Here is a 20,277-nt window from a genome sequence, read left to right as displayed (position 1 = left end):
AACCTTCTGGATGAGTCATAGACATACTCTCTTAATTATTTTTTCAAACTTTTAAAAATGAAAATTGAGATAAATATCAGAAGATGTTTTTTCTGTTCAGAAATATTTTTATATTTAGTAGATAAAACCATATTAAATCCATTTCTGAATCTTGGGATGTGTTGTGTATATAAATATCCTCATCAGTTATTAATATAGTCTTATGTTGAACTTGGTTTCAGTAAAGCAACTATCCAAGAGCAGTGAAGATACAATATTGCACTATTACTGTGCCAACACTGGTGAAAAAGCATGAGCCTGTCATTTATAGCTTGCTGTATAGAAGTTAATGAAAACTTGGTAACATATGATTGAATACATTTTCTTTTAAATTAGTACTAATTCATTATAAGTCTTTTTGTGGCCAGTATCCATAATCCATAATTTAGTGCCAGTGCTTTTGTAAAATGTATATTGAAACTAAAGAAAAACTGAACAAATTATTTTAAATATTGCAGACTGTTTCTGCTAGTCAAGAAGGAGAAATGACACTGACCGTTGAAACAGATTTAGTCACAGTCAAAACTTATTTTAAAGATTTGGAATTGTCTGTAGAAGGTAGGTTTTTGTTTTTATAAAATGTGTATGTATTCTGAACATCAGTTTATCATTCAGTTTATTTAAGATGTATGTTTTTTATTATCAGAATTACCAAAACAAACTTTATATTTTTATTTTAAATGTTTTAAATTTCAATTATGCACCATTACAACTATTCTTGTAAGCTGTATATATGCAATATTAAAAATAATTATGAAAATGGTGAATGCAAAAAGGATGTAAGATGGGAATGTTAATGTAATCTCACCACTTTATTATGTGAAAACGAACTACATCATAGTATAGCCACATGTTGATAGTTTGTAAATGATTGTCATCTAACCAGTCAGAAAATACTATAAAAGTAGAAACATTAATTCTGTGTCCAGTAGTAGTAGTAGTAGTAGTGTGAATCTGGTCATGGCTCCCAGAACTGAAATGCTATGTTACATGTGTAGAAATCAAAGTTTTGGATAGTCAAGAACATTGGTATTTTTATTAAATGTAGTATAGATAGAAATCCAAAACTCATGAGAAGTGTTTTCAAGTTTGTTCTTTATCAGATAGATGACCAAGCTTAATTCTTACCAACAGTCTGTAAGAACATTAAGATATACATTTAGTGTGGAGTTATTTCATGGGATGTATAGTTGTTTGAAAACCTCTGCTGAGAAAAATAACCAAATGGTTTAAATATGCATTGGACCAGAAATAAGTTCAAATTGTTAGGTAACCTATAACAGTGTTTTAAATTGCAGAGAGGAAAATGGTATTGTAGTTTTTTTGTACAACATCCACAGTGAAGCATGGTGGGGAATAACTCTAAGGCTGCATCTTAATCAGTGTTGTTGGTGTTCTATACAAAATCAATGGGATCCTGACTGATGACATGTACAGTAATGTGATTTATCAGGCAAAGTTCTGTAATAAAATAGTATTTTAATGATAAAAAAAGTGATGGAATTCTCCTACCTGTGGCTTGACCTGCAGAAAGTCCTGATGTGAGCATTTTTGGAGTTGTATGGGTTTATGTAAAAACTAAGAAGTTTAATAAGTAGCCAAAAGAATAAAAACAGTGTAATGCTTTATGTTAAGCATTCTACAGCTTATTTTATTTTGTATTTTCTTTGATAATCCTTTTTACCTTTAATAATTTTCCATTTGGTTATTACTACTCTTTATGTGTGTATTTCTTCTGTTTTTCCATAATTATTTCTGTTCCACATTTCTGTTTAGCACAGCCATACACAAGAATACATTGGGAGATAATACTAGATGCCACAATGAAATTTTTAGTTGCTATGACAATTTTCAGCTTGGGATTTGTCAAGGCTTGTTCTAGAGCTGCATAAAATAATAATGTAATATTATTGTTGCACTAATTTGAATATATTTGTTACTTTGTGAGTAATTAAGGGTTTGTGGATAACAGGTGTATGCATATCTTTGTATGTAGTTTTCCTTTGAGAATAAAAGATAGGTTTAAATGTTTGTGTCTATGTCCACTATTCAGAATTTTCAGGAACTTGTATGGGTCCTTAGAAATCTGCCATCAGTATTTTTCTAACAATAAAACAAATGATGCAAAAAGAACTACTTGTCTAGTGGACAAAGAATGATAGTAACATTTCTTGACCCAGGCACTGAATGATATGAATTCCTGACATTTCTAATAAGTAAGGTGTAACTCTTTATGTAGTAAGTACATTTTAATAATGTTGTTTGTTACTAAAAGCCACTTTATTGCTATTTTGTGAATGTCAGTGTTGCAATAACTCTTGTCTTAATGGTCATTGATATATTTTTTAAAGTTTCCTTAAATTTTCATACAAATAGTCCAAAATTTATTTCCAAAAAACTTCTAGCCAGAAATCTATTAGTCACATTTTAATTCATTTCAAGAATTACTAATATTTGTTTATGAACTATTTTTGTTTTACAGGTAAGAATGTTCAGTCACAGTCCAGTTCAAGTGACTGTCTACTTTGGGTGGAAGCAAGAGTAGATATACGCAAACTCAGTCAGTTCTTAGTTGGTCAACAAATAAATCCCCTTCGAGTTATATGCAGTAAGTATCAAATAAAGCATGCATGTAGATTTGATACTTTCTTATTTAACATTCAGTTGTGGATTGTTCAGAAACAGCTATAGATTGTACAGTCATTTGTAATAATCTAAAGTATATATTTATTAAAAGCCTAACTAATTAATGTACTTTGAGGACCATACAATATTTAAGTTTATCATTTAAAGAATTGTTTCTAACTTGCTACACTTTGTAAAGATGGTATTATGTTCAGTAGTTATGTACCAAACTCATAATTTATAGTATGTCTCTGTTGAATATTTAAAATAATGGAATAACAACACTGTGCAAATAAAATAGTTACTGACTTCATTCTTAAATTAACATAAAAAGTTGTACAATTCATCTGTCATATAATTATGGTAGTTGTTCATTGTTAACTATTAAAATGGATTAGTATACATATTCATTATAATTCAAGCAAATGTTATCAATTAAGTTGTAGTAAACAGTGCAAAAAATGTTACTTCATGCTGAATTGGTTCAATAATAATTCCTGTTGAACTTCTGCTTCATGAGCAGAGTTGTTGTAAGTAATCTTTATTAAGGACATTAACAAACAGCCTTGAAAAAGCATGTCTATTAACACTTATGTTAAATAGCAATTGACACAAACAATTATTATTATTCAAATAAAATGTTCTTTTAATTCAGAATTCAACAGTTTAAGACAATTAAACAATTCTGTAGAATATTTTGATATTAACGAGTTTCAGATGATATATTTTGAACAACTTTAAATGTTTTTAAAGAAAAGTATCACCTAAAAAGTGTTGTTTTTTAGAATGGAAGACAGTTGCAGTGTCAATTCTGTACTTTTTCTCACCATTTGCTTTTCTTATTATAAAAAAAGCTAGAAGTTTAAATCTTTGAACTCTTTAGAAGCTTACGGTGGACATGAATCTATTATTTCAGGAACAGTTTAGTTAGGTTTTGACATGACATTAAACTTATGAGTTGAGGAACATTTTTGTTTTTCTTTTTGTCTTTAAATTTTTTAACCATAGTTATATTGTATATAAAATTCACTACTTTACATTAATAAATTGTCATATTCTTGATAAGTACATGTTTCGTTATGCTTTCTCACATGTTATGTTTGATAAACTTTCTTGATTTTTCAGATATAGTACACAATAAGATGATTCATTTGTTTCTTCTTCATGATGACCTCTCATTGCAGTACTTCTTACCATGTATAGCATCATGAAAACAATAATAAGCCCACATAAGTGTACTTAGGAATTGCTGAAAGAGTTGTACTATTTTGTTTTGTATCTTTGTGATAGTAAAAGACAAAATATTGTTCTAAAATTTCTTTCTCTGAGAAAAGATTATAAAACATCATGGTTATGGAATAGAGAAATGAACTGGTATGCATTTCTTAGGTTAGCAGGTACTGAAAGTGACAGGATATTTTTACCATATTGCATCTAAATCTTTTACAACATACTTATTTTTATTATCATGTGCATGATAATGTATCTTGATTAAACATTAATTACTTTATTTATTCCACTGCATAAATGTTTCTTTATATTTTGTAAATTAATGCATATCTGGAGTAAAAAAATTACTTAATGTCTGTTTTGTAAGTATGTGTAATACCTGTGCAATTAATTAAGGGCTTGTCATGTTCATAAGGTTCCAAGATTTATGTGAATTAATAGTGTTTCAGTTATTTAAGTTATCTTAATAGAGAAATTGTTCTGTCTGTTCATCATTACCAACTTATTATGAGTTAGAAATAGTTGTAAATATGTAACATTCAAACATTTTAGCCTTCATGTACAGTTAATACTACTCAAAACATTATTTCTGCATAATTTTACAAAGGTCTTAATAAAAATTATAGAAATATAGGTGTTATGTATTCAGCATTTCATTTTCTTACTTAACATGGAATACTTTAAACCAATATAATTAGTCACTTATATGCAAAGTTGTTGATATCCTTGATGTAAAGGAAGTCACAGCTGAATTGCACATTTCTGCTCATCATGTATTGTGTTTTGTATGATTAGCAATTTACAGAGGAAAGTTTATTTTAGAAAAATTAAAATAAAATAGTATATGTATATATTTATTATTATTATTTTTCTAATTGAACCAAGAGATTCAGTTAACCAATAAACTCATAAAAATTTCTAATTTATGGTTATTTTGTATTTCTGTTTTCATAGTATATAATAGTAAATTTGAAAAAGTATTGGAAATTAATTTCACTAGTAAGCTGTGTGGGTTCTCACTTGTTTTTGTCAGTTTTCATCAGTTTTAGTACAAGTGTGCTACAATCCAGGCATTTCAAATAGTTTTATTTTTCTTGTTTTCACATTTTTTATTTCATTACAGGATTTCAGTTATACTTAGCAGTAACTATGTTTAAGATCCTCATTCTAAATGTTAATTGACAATAAAAACAACATAACTGAAAAATAAAAAAAAAATATTTTCTGTATTATCTTATGTTTACAATTTTAATGTCTCCCAGTGGCACAGCTGTACATCTGTGAATTCACACAACTTGTGTAGCTATGTGCTTAATTCCAAACAGTCAATCAATTTTAACGTAATAACATGTTACACCTGTTAATGGAAATTTAAAAAGATCTACACAAATCATTTTGTGCCACTGACAGAACAATGATTTGCTAATTTATGATGATGAGGAACCCACTTGAAGTGAAAATTTATTCTAAAGACAGTTGAAACATAGTCCTGTACTTTATTTTAAAGTTTTAATACCCATACTAACCATTTTTACAGTAAAATTTTGTGAAGGTGTGTCTTCATTACACTTCTCTGGAAAAGTTGAGTTAACGTATTGTGTTGCTTGTAACTTCACTGGTTGTAAAATAATGTTGAATTTTCAATCATATACATTCTTGTCAAGACTTTATTAACAAACAGTAAGAAAAAATATTGGAGAACTGTGGTGATGAGAAAACCCACTTGTAGAGTAAAATATATATGTAGAAATGGTTGATAGGGATTGAGAAAATTTTTTATGTAGAGGAGCGAACAACGTTTCTACCTTCTTCATTCATCGTCAGAAGGTCAAAACATTGTTTACTCCTCTACATAAAAAATTTTCTCAACCCATACCAGCCGTTTTTACATATATATTGAAGAATTGGTTGAACAGTAGTAGTAGCTAAATCTTTTAAGCTGTCTTTACAGTGATCAACTTTAAGAAGATACAGGAATCAACCCATTTGGTACATAGGGCTTAAGAAGGTATGATATAAGTTGTGTGAATTTATAAGTTGTGCCATAAAAACTATGGCATATACTATTCTTTTATCCCTTTATAGCTAAATTTTGCCTCTGTTATGTATAGGATGCATCATAGGGAAATCCTCATGGTTTCTAGTGGTTATATGTTGTGCAGATCACTATAAACTCATGTGTTCTACTACGTATCTTAAGCAGGATAATGTGCTTTCAGAAATGTTTTGATAAAATTCTTATATCTTCAGTATTTGATGCTTTATTTCTGCAGTTGCAAACTGTGGTTTATCCATTGTAAATGTGTAGAAAAAACAAGATAAACCATCAGTTCACTTGTTTTATCCCAAACAAATTTACATTACTGAATGGGGTTCCTGTGTAATGGGATTTGCATGTGTATAATAAGATAGATAAATTATGTAAATAAGATCAGCAGGCCTGAAAATGTTGTGGGAGTGTTTCATGATTCCTTCTATGATGTCATGAAATAATTTTATTGTGAAATCATAAGTGACCCCTTTAGTGGCCTTGAAACAATGTAGCAACAAAAGACCATCATAGAATCATCAAATGAAAAAATTCTGTACAGGTAATAACACTGTCACACACAGTGAAAGGGTTAACACATTCTTAATTGCCTTACTGTGTTTATTCTGTTTGAAAATGTTGTATAACTTCTCCAGAACTTTTATGTGTATAGTTCTTTTTATCAATTTCACTCGAACAAAAGGTAGTGTATCATATATTTATTTTATGATTCAATATAGCATGTAGTCCTGTAGTGTGTTTTAAGAAATTTACATAGTTTATTTCTTAAACTAGATAACGCTTTGTTATTGTGCCACTTGATTAATTTGATCAGATTTCATCTATGTAAAATGCATTTATTTTGTAACATGAATTTTAAAAGTGCAAAACAAACTTCCTCAAAATTTTCCATACTTACGAAGGTGTTTATTGTATAAAAAGGCAGCGCTAAAACTACACAGAATTGTTGTAATAAAAATTAAAGCCAATATGGACACATACAAAACTTTTACATAAAGGGCGATATGTCATCGTCGTAGAAAAGGCAATATCTTTTATTAGAAAGAAGGAAGTTAAAAAACGACATTGTGGGTTGTTCAGTTTAAGATCTTAGTTGTTGATCTTATAGAAACAATAAACATTTGAAATGTAAAGGGGGTGTGAACGATATAATAATAGTGCCAAACATTCTTATATACGTGTAAGAGAATTTTGATATCGTACAAAAGGAGTTATTATGTAAGATTAGTATGTAGTTTTGAAGAGTTAAGGGTTTTTTTTTTGTTTTTTTTTTTTTTACTGGAGGGTAACGAGAAAAAATAATCTAAATGTTATTTATTTTTCATAAATACTGTATGAAAGTCAAAATATAAAGTCTTCAGTATACTTATGATACAATTTACAAATTTAAAGACGAATTTAGACGAGATCAAAATTAGTAGAAATTTGAGAATTTTTTTCCAATTTTTCATGTTTCTGTTCCAATGAATATTTCACAATTTATAAGCGATTTGTGTATTTTCATTGTAAGCTTTCCATAAAACAAGTTATCATTAAAATAATGCCATATAAGAATTCTTAAATGTGTACAGGTTATCATCTGAAATTCGTAAAGAATGTAAAATATATTGTTGATAATACATTAGATCTTAAAGTTGAAGAGAAGAAAGCTTTTAATATATGTATTTGTAAACAATAAAAATATCTAAAGTTTCACCATTCGATATTCATTTTCTATAAAATACTGAAGTACTAATAATTTTGTGAAGAAACAAAAATCAAATTATTCTGTGCAAGTTAGCCTTAAGGTAAAGTTCTAAATTTCGAAGATGGCTAGCCGAGTTTGATTCCGTGCGATATCTCAAAATGTTAACCGTATTTTGAAACTGTGGATGCTTTACGAGAGTAACAGCCAATTCCTTAGCATAGCCATTGCGTAATAGGCTACTATTGATTGGCTTCCTCAACCTATGCTGTAAGTAAAAATTAATGACAAATGCAAATAGTCTTAGTTGCTTTCACACAAGAAAAGTAAATACTAACAATACTGTCAAATTTCGTTATATATATGTGGTACGGCATCAAAGATACAGTCAGCTTCATTAAAACTTGTGCTTTGAACCATTTTATGCAGAATACAGTGTAATCTATTTGTTTTTGCTTCCTCTGGCTACTTCTATTTTATTGCAATGTGTTTCTTGGGTGTTTCGCATGTACTTAAGATAGAATCAAATATAAAATCGCCTTTTTATATTATTAAAAAATATTGTTAGAACCTGAAAAGAAAGTGCAGTATTAGGTGAACAACAAACTTTTGTGACCAAATTACTGAAAACGAGCAATAAGATAATTTTTCTTTACATATTTCATTTTCTTTAAGCAATCATATCCCGTAAAATAGTTTGAAATATTTAATGTTGTAAAACTGTTTATTATTATCCAAATTTAGTGTTTGCTTATGTCATACTTTTTACTTGTCAGGTACTTTTGTCAAACAAACGACTAGAAATGTGGATAAACTGATATTATGAGCTATATTTTTCACGTTGTAATTTGTTAGCTAAAGAAAATTCTAAGGAGGCAATGTCAAGTTTATTCTATTATATTCGAAGCTGCATGTCCCCCGTTAGTACAGCGGTAAGTCTACGGATTTACAAGTCTAAAATAAGGGGTTCGATTTCCCTCGGTGGGCTCAGCAGATTGCCCGATGTGGTTTTGCTATAATAAAAACACACACTCGAAGTTACATTATAAATGAGATGGTTGTGAAGTGTGTAGAGTGATTTCAGGGTAGAGAGTGAACCAGTGTAGTAGCTATCGTGGTAAGTTAATTTGTTTTATCTTACTAACATAATGTGTAAAATAGGCCTACAGCAATTTACAGAAGTGTGCAAATATCCAACTTTATAGAAACGTTAAGGAAGGAAATAAAGTAATTTATTATCATTATTTGAACTGAACATTGTTTGAAATATTTTTGACTATCAATTTAAAAGAGCCCGCCAACGCAAGACTATGCTACTGCAGTCTATAAAAACACCAGAGTATAAAAACGCCACATTTCTCAGTGTTTCGTTACTTAACATTGTTCTTATATAATAATAATAAAAAACATTTTCCAAAATCGTAACACGAAAAAATACATGCGGAATGGATTAAGAAAAAGCAATAGACACTAACAATTATGTTCAAAATTAGGGTATAGCCTGTCAAAAGTGACGGAACAAGTACAACCACTTACACCCTATAGTGTACCCTAACCTCACATTTCATACCTGATAGAAATAACTTTTGCGAAATCAAGTTTAACCAATAGAAAGGCAGTCAAACGTCGGTAAATTCCTTTGTGAGCCAAATTATTCATAGCGGTTTATTCACAGAATAATTATTTGTAAAAATCAACTTGAATAACAACTTCTAATACGTAGAATAGCCAGTGCGTTTTGGTAACATAATGTTTCAGCAATGACTTTTATGACTTAGCAACCAAAGTATAACATAAAGTTGTTATAAGTCTGTGTATTGAAAGCACAAATTGAAATGTACAGACAACAAAATTGGAAAAAATATTGTTGATTTCTTAATTTAGAATCTCTGTTGATTTAAGAGGTTTGTGTTTATTAAAAACTTTGGTAATATAACAGAAAATATCTTAATTCAGAAATGATTTACGTTTACGACTGAATCGATATTTATACCTTCATGATAAATTTTATGCACTTTGTTCTTGGCTCTATGATCCCACAATACGCTTATTATATCAATACTCACTAGACTTGTATGATTTCAGGGCATCCTTCTCTCTCACGGCTCTCTTGCACCCATCCCCCGCTGGTACAGCAGTAAGTCTACGGATTTACAACGCTAGAAAAAGGAGTTCGATTCTCCTCGGTGAACTCGGCAGATAGCCCGATGTGGCTTTGTTATAAGAAAACGCACACTCTTGCACCCCTGTCTCCTCCCACTTCGATACATTAAATATGACGTGGTGTGACACACACTGGCTTTTATATAGGTTAGGTGAAATAATATGAGTAGAAAAAGCATCCTTGGCACTGTTACTCTAGTAAAAATAGTTCAAAGAAAGAAGACATCAATGATGATGGAGTTGTGAGTGATAATATTTCGCAAGAACGAAAGCTGGCAAAGATTATGACTCTTAAGAGTAAAATTAGTAAATACAAATTAGCAACTAGAGACTTGTGATAGTTTGAAGTCTTAAGGACAAACATCTAAACTTAGACAAATCCAAGATAATAATTAAATGGTAGATAAAATCGATAAAACTGAGTTATTTTTAATCCTCAGATTAACGACTGGTCTGAATACCACTCAAAATAATTAGGTGAAATAACTTATTTTCTACGTAAATGACCCTAATTTGTAGGATTGATTGTAACACTGGTGAACTATTTGTTGTTGTGTGTGCGTGCGTGCGTGCGATTTCTAACGATACCAGGAAATAACATGGGTTCACAAGCATTTTGGTGTATAAATGGTTTTGGAAAATATGTTTCAAATTGCGACAAAGTTTGTAAGTGTAGATATTTGTATTTGTTTTATTACACGCGGTATTTATTATAGGATGTGCTCATTATCACTAAATCGTGTGAGAAATCGTGGTGTGCATTTTCGGCAGTGGGTGTCCAACAGAATTGACGGTCAAATCCCACTGTTTGATAAAAATTGATCACGAAGTGGCGGTGAGTGGTGTTGTCTAGCTGCTACCTTCTCACAATTCTATCATAGAAAATTAGGGACGGATAGCATGGATAGCCATCGAATGGCTTTGCAACAAAATTAACAGTAAAACATGATCTTTGCTGGTAATTGAAAATAATACATATTTCATAAGTATTTATACATATACGTGAAAATAAAAAATAACATATTGTTTGAAAAATATGAAGGCCATTTTTTTGCACGAAAACTTACACTTCAAGTTTTGGTTTGTTTTGAGTTTCGCGTAAAGTTACAGGAGGGCTATCTATGCTTTCCGTCTTTAATTTAAAAGAAAGCTAGAGGGAAGGCAGCTAGTCATCACCACCCACCGCCATCTCTCAGGCTATTTTGTTACCAACGAATAATAGGATTGACCGTCACATTATAACGAACACACGTCTGAAAAGGCAAGTATGTTTAATGGGATGAACTTGAACCAGCTACCCTCAGATTGCGAGTCGACATCCTAACTACTTAGCCATACCAGGTATTACCTGAACAGTATATATTTATGGAGGTAATTTCGGGCTATTCTATTTTAACAATATTTGTTTAAAGCATAACATCTTTAGATTTGACTACAATCATATATATTAAAATAATAAAAAATGTTTCATATTTTTGTTTTAGGTTCAATAATACAGATTTATGTAAAGAATATATTTGTGATTGTGTATCAAATATTGAAAAGAAAATCAAATATCCAATTGTATCTTTAGTTGATTGACATAATGAAATGGTAGAAACGAAGTTCAATGTAAATTTCATCAATAATTAATATAGTAAACCCCAAACTAGTTAGTATAGAGGTTAAAAGATTGTGCACTAAACCACATTTTTCTCTCAATATTTGAAGTTGCGGAAACATCCATTGGTTGATCAATTCCCAGTTTCTCAGAGGAATGTTTATCGATATACAACGCTAAAACTCGGGTTTCAACACCCACTGCGGGCAGAGCGAAGATACTCCATTGTTTAGCTTTGTGGTTAACAGCTTTCAAACCTTCAATTGTTGAGTATCAATGCAACACTACCATGATAATTAAAGAAGCATGAGGTCAAACAGTATTAGTACTGACTTTGAAAAAAAAGACAATCGCAGAGCCATGGAACTAACAAGTTTTCGAACATATTACTGAGGGTATCACTGTTAAAAACTAAAGCATATATAATAATAAATAAAAATAGAGTAATACTGAAAAAAATTAATTCATTCCAGATGTGTTCAACAGTATAAGTACTCAAGGCATCACTGTAACTATCAAATATAACGTAGCAATTTACTTTTTAGTATCTCTGTACGAATGATGCATGCTGTGGCCACACAGCTCTTCGTAACAGAGAGCCTCCATCTATGACAAATGTGCTGTCTAATGGAAAAGTTTATTCGAATGTAGCCAAGGCATTTATTATCCAATACATGTCAGCATTTTCTATCTTTTTAATTACTATTTCACTGAACAATAACAGAGGACGAGGAGTCAGCTAAAACTGGAGATATGAAGCAAAATCTTCATCTGACTTGATCACACAGATTATACTGTTATATAATTGTATTGTACTTACTGATATGATTTCAACCAACATTTTAACAGGGTTGCTGTCAGCAGTCAGAAAAATAATTCTATCTTTTCGATGCACTTGGATATCTCCAAATATTTTACTTACAAACACCTTCATTGCTTTCGTCCCAATTTCTACTGCTACACGACAGTTAATTTTTTCGTTACCAATAATACAGGTACCTCTGGAAACCAGTTCATGGCTCTTTGGTAGGGGATGATGGACTATAAGCCAATCCGTTGTTTTATCAACATTCTTGTTATCAAGTACGTGCCACGACTTTCTTAGTGGTTGTAAAACTATAGTAACGGAACTCTTCAAAGTGGTGACATAACTAAGCACATAGCGAGAACTCGTCGGTTTAAAACACTTTCACTCATGCTATGGCTACGGGTAAGGTCACCAGACGTTTTTAATGCTCGCATTAACACCTGGTCATGTTTGTCCAAACACCAGACCACATCTCAATATTATGTCAGACTATAAAGTTGCTTAGGTCAGTGAACTTATGTAATTCAGTTGGTGTCATCCTTGGACATCTGTTGGATATACTGGTGAGAAAACTTTGCATATGCCAAGTGCCCAACTGCATGGAAATGAGAGAGTATTTTGCGAACTGTTACTTAATCAAAATATTGTAACCAGAGTTTGACCATCCTAATGGTGATAACTGTCTGACACTTCATAGCCTCTAGCTTCTTCTTAATAACCATAGTGAGTACAGAACTTTTGTTGAGATCATCAACAGACCTTGAATTATTGATGACAGCTTCACGTAAAGAACTGAGGGATGTCTTGTTTACTCCACTGATTTCAACTTTCCGCAACAGAATAACAACTAGTACAAGCTATGTCAGGGTGTATGCACCTGGTTGGCTGAAAGTTAACAAAAAGTAGACTAATTACCTTAGAGGTCATGTAATCCGTATTGTTCTTGGTTACCAACTCCATGTAACCATTTCTGCATGGATTTGTGGATATCTTCAACCATGAACTACACATCCAAAGCATGTCAAGAAAGGAATGCAACGGATTAGCTAACGTAAGGCTTCAGATGTCCTTGAGACCCTCAACTATTATGCCATGCATTCCTTTTGAGCTTTATTCATTGTATATCTGCAACTTTACTTTACACACTTGAGATGAGCTCTCAGATTCTTCCTGTATTCAGTGGCATCTGCATGTCATACAAAACTTTCGAGTGTGATACACATGATACCTCCCATACTGTAGAAAGAGCTATACCCATCAAGCCTACGTACAGTAAAGTCAACATTATCGAAAAAAAAACATTCCATAAATACATTTTGATCTATCGTTGACTAGTTATCTACCATAGCAGATTCCTCATACTGTCTAACTTCACTTAGTATAAACACCCAAGTTGGCCAATATGTCTACATGATGCTTAGATCTAACATGTCTGTGAAAGTACACTGACAGTCCAAGCTGGATCATAGACAGAAATGATTTTGATCTTGTAGCTGAAATAACGGCACGACTAATTTTCGTCTTTTGCTATCTTCAGTTCTCTTCCATTTATTTATCATATTATTAATGAATACTTTCAAAATGTCTGAAACTACAGACATCGTATAGTCAAAATCTCTATCTGCAGAAGCATAACCTGTTTCATTTGCTATTTGATTTCACGATTTGCAATTGCCTTTCAGTCGGGTTCTGCAATTTTTGTGTGTACAATGAGCTATTTAGAATATTGTGTCTTTTGTCACGGCAACATGCAACTGATTTCTTTCTAGATAGCCTTGTAATGATGACATCATACAACTCTTCAATATAGTATTGACATTCATCATTTTGTTTAACACAGGAGAAATGCTTCTGCCATATCTTAATCTTGAAGACGATAATGTGTACGGCTGGCTGGTATTTCAAATAGCTTTTTATAGTTGCTGTTGTGATATTTGCTTTCGGCAACCACTAAGTTAATCAGACCACTAAGACGGGCAGAAACCTCGTGTTCCCCCTCGTCATTTCCTGCAACTGCCATGTCGTAAAGGCACTGTTCACGCAACAGAAGTTGTACGTCTCGTCTGTCACGCAGTTTCTTCCTGTCAACCTATAAATCACAATCACTGCCACAAAACAAACAGTGGAGGGTAAAGTCAAAAGGTACCAGTGATGATCTAAGGAACTTATTTAACCTTTTGACAAGAAGGATGACTCTCAGAAATAATGCTAGGTTCACGAGATTTACGTTTACAACAGTCACATGCGCATAAACTGATGTTAGTCCTTTCAACCTATCAAGAATTTTATCTTTGCATCGTATGCGTTATTTCATGTACTCACTGTTACCAACTCTTCTTGTGACAGTTTATTTTCACACAGAATACAGATATCACACTGTTCATCCACCATGAAAACTGTGACTGTTCAATTATCTTTGTAATATTTTTGAGCAATCAATACCTTAACATTTTCTGAAGTAACAGAAAAAAAAACGATATATTAGGGCGATAGTGAATTACATTTTCAGCACAAGGAGATAAAACATATTCATCAAAATGATACCTACAGGTCCTAGGACCACAATGATTAATATTAGTGAGAAGAATGTATGAGAATCCTGTTTATAATATTCATGATAATTATAATAATGATAAATAATGTAAGTGCCACCAGTAACATAAATAGTAGTTGTAATTGAAAGATACAAACAATAATATTCTTACTTGATGGAAAAACAATTCATAAGCGCGGAGATCAAATGCTAATTAGCCAATAACAAATATATCGATAAATAGGTTATGACGTAATTTCAGGTATGCGGTGAGGACACATGGAGACTTTTAGTACATTATTATGTAGCTTTAGAAAGAGACATCTACAAAGTTTCATCTCCACTATTTTTGTCCAAACATACGTCTTAATTTTACTGGGCTAAGAGCATACGTATGTGATATACTGTGTTAGAAATAGGTCGAAATTTAATGACGTCAAAATATATCAAAATTATCAAAACAAGAAATTTTCTTTGCATGTAATCTTTGTCAAATGAAATTTCTATATGACGTGAGGAAATGTGTTTACATAATGTGTATCCATTATGCTGTGTCTCAACGTACAGCACAATAAACGACTTATAATATAATATCTACAAATTTCCTTTAAAACATATTATTTACAAAGTCACATTTGCGACAAACTAGTAACTTTACTGATGGAAATTAATTTCGTCAAAATCCTGTTAATAAATATTTTCCTTGTTGCTGAGCTATTTATCCTAATTTCTGTTTGTCTAACAATCTTTTATTATGTATCTGTGATGCTTAGGTGCACTGATGTTCTTAAGATAAGTTTAAAGTGTCCGCCTAACGCAGATTCCAGAAATATGAAGCAGAGTTTGTTTTTGAATTTCGCACAAAGGGCTATCTGTGCTAGCCGTCCCTAATTTAGCAGTGTAAGACTAGAGGGAAGGCAGCTAGTCATCACCACCCACCGCCAACTCTTGGTTTACTCTTTTACCAACGAATAGTGGGATTGACCGTCACATTATACACTCCTACGGCTGGGAGGGCGAGCATGTTTAGCGCGACGCGGGCGCGAACCCGCGACCCTCAGATTACGAGTCGCACGCCTTACGCGCTTGGCCATGCCAGGCCATGAAGCAGAGTATAAACTGAGCACAGACAACAAAGGAAAGCAATACACAAGTGAACAAATAAATAAACTTTACTCACAGTAATTGTGTAAGTGTTAAGAATTATTTGTTTTTTGGAATGATAGGCATTCTTGAAATGTTCACACAGAGAAAAGAGAATTCCAATTTAATGTTTCAAAATTCAGCGAATGCGTTCAATTCACATTAATGTCAAAATCGAATACTGTATATGTCCCTAACTATAAGAAATAATTTTTTTAGGAAATGTAATTTCCTAAATCTACCAATTTGAACAAGTATTTGTGCCATTCTTGAGATGGTCTCGTTCCTCGCTGCGGTAGATTGTACAGGTTGGTCTAACACAAGACCAAAGTGATACAAGTTTCTAGCCGTTGGAATATACAATTTTTATCCGAGTATAAGGATAGTATATATTTACAACTTTTCAACATTCGGGCAGAAGTAATGTTGCACTACATGCACAACACTTACATAAAAAATTGAGAGAAATTACATGAAATGTCTCATTAAAGTTATATTATGACCCGGCATGGCCGAGCGTGTTAAGGCGTGCGACTCGTAATCTAAGGGTCGCGGGTTGACATCCCCTTCACGCCAAACATGCTCGCCCTTTCAGCCGTGGGGGCGTTATAATGTGACGGTCAATCCCACTATTCGTTGGTAAAAGAGTAGCCCAAGAGTTGGCGGTGGGTGGTGATGACTAGCTGCCTTCCCTCTAGTCGTACACTGCTAAATTAGGGACGGCTAGCACAGATAGCCCTCGAGTAGCTTTGTGCGAAATTCAAAACAAACAAACAAACAAGTTATATTATAAACTAATTATGTAAAGGAGAAATTCATGACTATTTTTGTAATTATATATATATATCCAGTTCTGTATAGCTAGCTATTCATGTAAAGTAAAGCACCCCAAAAATGTTTTTGAAGCACTAAGGTGCACAATAGGCCCACCACAGGAACTGTTTAGCGTTGTAAATCATTCTCTTTATTTAGCCACTCTAATAGAGAAAGTGTAAAGAAACATACAGAATATAAACGGAATCGAGAAAAATATATTGAGGATAAATAACTGAAGTTCAAATGAAATGCACTAAAATAACAGATAGGTAAACCTTGAAGAGATTTGGTAAAAACAAACATAAAAGAGAGAATGCCCATGATTCCTAAACACGTGTTTAGGAATGAAATTATTCATAGACACAATAGCATAAAAAAATTATTAAATTACAGAAGTGTGTGTGAAAAACAAAACAAGAATAGAATATAACCATAAAAGTAGAAAATTCTACAGAAAATAATGGAAAACAACATCATTCTCTAATCCTTTTTGTTACAAAAATTTGTTTGTTTGTTTCTCACAAAGCCACATTGGGCTATCTGCTATGTGCACCACTGAGAATCGAACCTCAGATTTTTGCTTCCAATGAATGCCGGTCAAACTTATATCGTAAATTTTGTTTTAAATTAGGCTTATGAAACTTACGGAATGAATAAAGAACACGTCAAGACGTAAAAAAATAGCAAACTTAAATAAAACTTTTAATGAATATAAAGTTTGACAACAATTAGGAAGCAAATTCAAATTGGACAATGTGACACTTCTCCACAAAAGCGAAATTAAATTCAGCATAAAATGGCAATAGGGGAAATACAAAATACCACAACCGTTGAACCTGTATGATGTCAGATTAGGCTTAGTGCGCTTAACGATTCTTTAGGCTTATTTATAATTTAACTTAAAGTGAGATTATAAAACAAATTAAGTACATTGTTTTATTTAACAAATTCTGTCTAAAAACTAGTTAAGTGTCAGACTTAGGCTTAACATTATTAACAACAAGCTATTAGTATTAATCGTATTACTCAGTGTTTATTTTAATTCTACAGTGGTTAAACTAGTTCGGGGAGTCAGCGTTCACAGTTTGCTAGGAGCAACAAATAAATTTTATTTGTGAACTCTGGACTATTATGCACTTGTAAGAAAGTTATTAATGAAGATGCTCAATTTATGTGTAGAGTTTGCATGTTGTAAGAAAAGTTGGAGGCTATTCTAAATAAAGTTAAGGAAATAAATAAAGGTAAGTATAAACTGTGAGAAATGACAGAAGGACTTCAAGAGGACCTTATGGTTTTACATGCAAGGGAGATATCACCTAAGATTAACAATGATATTAAGGAAGTTAAAAGAGGTAGTATTAGGGTTAAAAGTAGTGAAATTAATTGAAAATACACTATTCTACCGAGCACCAGATTTCAGCCCTTGGCTTGTGCAGATGAGGAACTATTAGAGGTAGGGAAAGCAAAAGGAATTGAGAAAGATAAGAATTATGAACTGAAAGAGGTTATAGTTACAGGTGATTCCTTGATACAGCATGTGGAAAGAATACTCTGTGGGGTAAATAGGGAGAAAAGTAGATTATCCTACCCTGGGGCACATGTAGAAGACATAACTGATAGAGCAAGAGATATAACGAAGAGAACTGGCAATGATGCAGTCTTTGTTGTGAACGTAGGAGCTAACGATATAGGGAAGAATAAGTCAGAGTAGCTGCTTAATAAGTACAAGAGATTGATACATTTAAAGATAAAGACCATAAATTAATTATGTCAATGATATTGCCATAGGGGAAGAGTAGTAAAGAGAAGGGGAGAATGGGCTCTATATGTAAAGTGTGAGTTATAACCTGTTGAGTTTGGGAATATTAAGGATAATAGCAAAGAGATTAGTATATTAGGGTTAAACAAAATGTTAAGATGGGGATGGGACTCTTGATTGATGACAAAGGAAGGCTTGTATCCGATTAATATGAAATAGCTAGGTTATTAAAATCTGCTTCTCTTCAGTTTTTTACTGATGAAGATTTAAGTAGTATTCATTAGTTTAAACAATTTATAGATGAAAACAAATTTTAGAAAGATAAATGCATAAATTCTGAGCTTGTTAAAATAAAATTGGGAGCTTAAAAGAATGACAAGGCTTGTGGCTCAGATAATATTTCCTCGTTTTTTTTTTTTTTTAAGGGAGGTAAAGGATTGAATATATGAACCACTTGCCACGATTGTTTGTAAGTCCTTGAAGAGTGAGCAAATACCAACAGGTTGCAAATATGCTAATGTCACTCCTATCTTTATGGTAGGTAATAGAAATTGTCCCAGTAATTATAGGCCTATTAGTCTTACACCATTTGTGGGGAAAATTTTGGAAAGTTTCGTAAAAGATACTTAACAAAGTCATTTAATAACGTTTATAATTTTATCAGATAATCAACATAGTTTCACTAAGGAAAAATCTTACCTTCCAAATCTTTTGACATGCTTTGAAAATGTTACTACAAATGAAGATGAGGGTAAGAGTGTAGATTTAGTGTATCTGGATTTCCAGAAATCGTTTGACAAAAAGCCACATAAAAGGCTTGTAAAACAACTTACTTCTATACGTGTGGGGGACAAGTTAACTAACTGGATAGAAGAGAAGCTTTCATGGTCTTTCCAATTGAGTGACATAAAATTGTTATGTTATGCATCATAACAATTACATTAGAATTAGTTTAAATTAACTAAATGTATATACCAAAATAATGTATATACAATATACATACCTTGTGAATATGTAAATATTTACCATGTAAATTATATTTACAACATAATTGTAAATTACACTGTAAATAAATTTATAGCTGAAACATTAGCTAGTTTCAAGTAAAGTACTAAGAAACCAACTTAAATATCATAACAGAGAAGCTAAAACATGTGCAATAACTCTATAATTGTGTTATACAAAGTGAAAAGTATCCATTAATATATTTGTTACTAATCTCCTACCTTCATCTTTAAGTATAGCGGCATTAATCTTAACATCATGTGATCTATCATCTTATCAATCGTGTAACATCTAACATTTTCGTGTGCATCATGGTTAACTATGAAGTTAAGTCAAACTGTTTTAATGTTGTAAGTGGTGTACCTCAGAGCTTATTATTAAGACTATTCTTCTTTTAGATTTACATTAATGACACAGTTTTAGTTTAGTTTAGAGGAGGGACAGGCGAGCTGGATCGACAGGCCCCTTGTCGTCCCTAAACATTATATTTGATGTTATGTATTCTACTTTGAAAAAAGAGATAAATTTCAATTTACACCTCAGAAAAACAAACAAAAAAACTCAATCAAATCTGGAAAACCTTTGGTGCTATTTTACAGAACAAAGCTCTGACTTTAAATTAATAATTATAGCCACAATAAGCTTAGAAAAAAGCATATGAACCCCGCAGATCTAACAACATCAGATTATGAAATAAGAATTCATTAAATGTAAAAGGGTCAGCTTCTGGAGAAGCCAGTTTGTTTTTCATTCCCACACAAAGCATTCAATGCAAGTATGAGTTATTGGTTAAAACTACCTAAAGCTTTGCAATACTTGGGT

At 31.9% G+C, this 20,277-nt stretch overlaps 1 protein-coding gene across 8 annotated transcripts in view; it reads left to right on the top strand.

Moving 5' to 3' along the window:
• Hus1-like (Hus1-like checkpoint clamp component) overlaps positions 1-7,639 on the top strand; it is a 28,206-nt gene extending 20,567 nt beyond the window's left edge. For all 8 annotated transcript variants that reach the window (XM_076477104.1, XM_076477103.1, XM_076477107.1 and 5 more), the window contains exons 7-9: positions 498-597; positions 2,522-2,647; positions 3,790-7,639. In XM_076477104.1, coding sequence (XP_076333219.1) covers positions 498-597; positions 2,522-2,647; positions 3,790-3,875 — 312 coding nt within the window. In that variant the 3' untranslated portion in view covers positions 3,876-7,639. The remainder of the gene's footprint in view (positions 1-497; positions 598-2,521; positions 2,648-3,789) is intronic.
• The last annotated feature ends 12,638 nt before the right edge of the window (positions 7,640-20,277 follow it).

This window comes from Tachypleus tridentatus, chromosome 13, assembly GCF_004210375.1.
Source record: "Tachypleus tridentatus isolate NWPU-2018 chromosome 13, ASM421037v1, whole genome shotgun sequence".
Classification (NCBI taxonomy): domain Eukaryota; kingdom Metazoa; phylum Arthropoda; class Merostomata; order Xiphosura; family Limulidae; genus Tachypleus; species Tachypleus tridentatus.
This window is presented reverse-complemented; position numbering and strand designations above follow the sequence as displayed.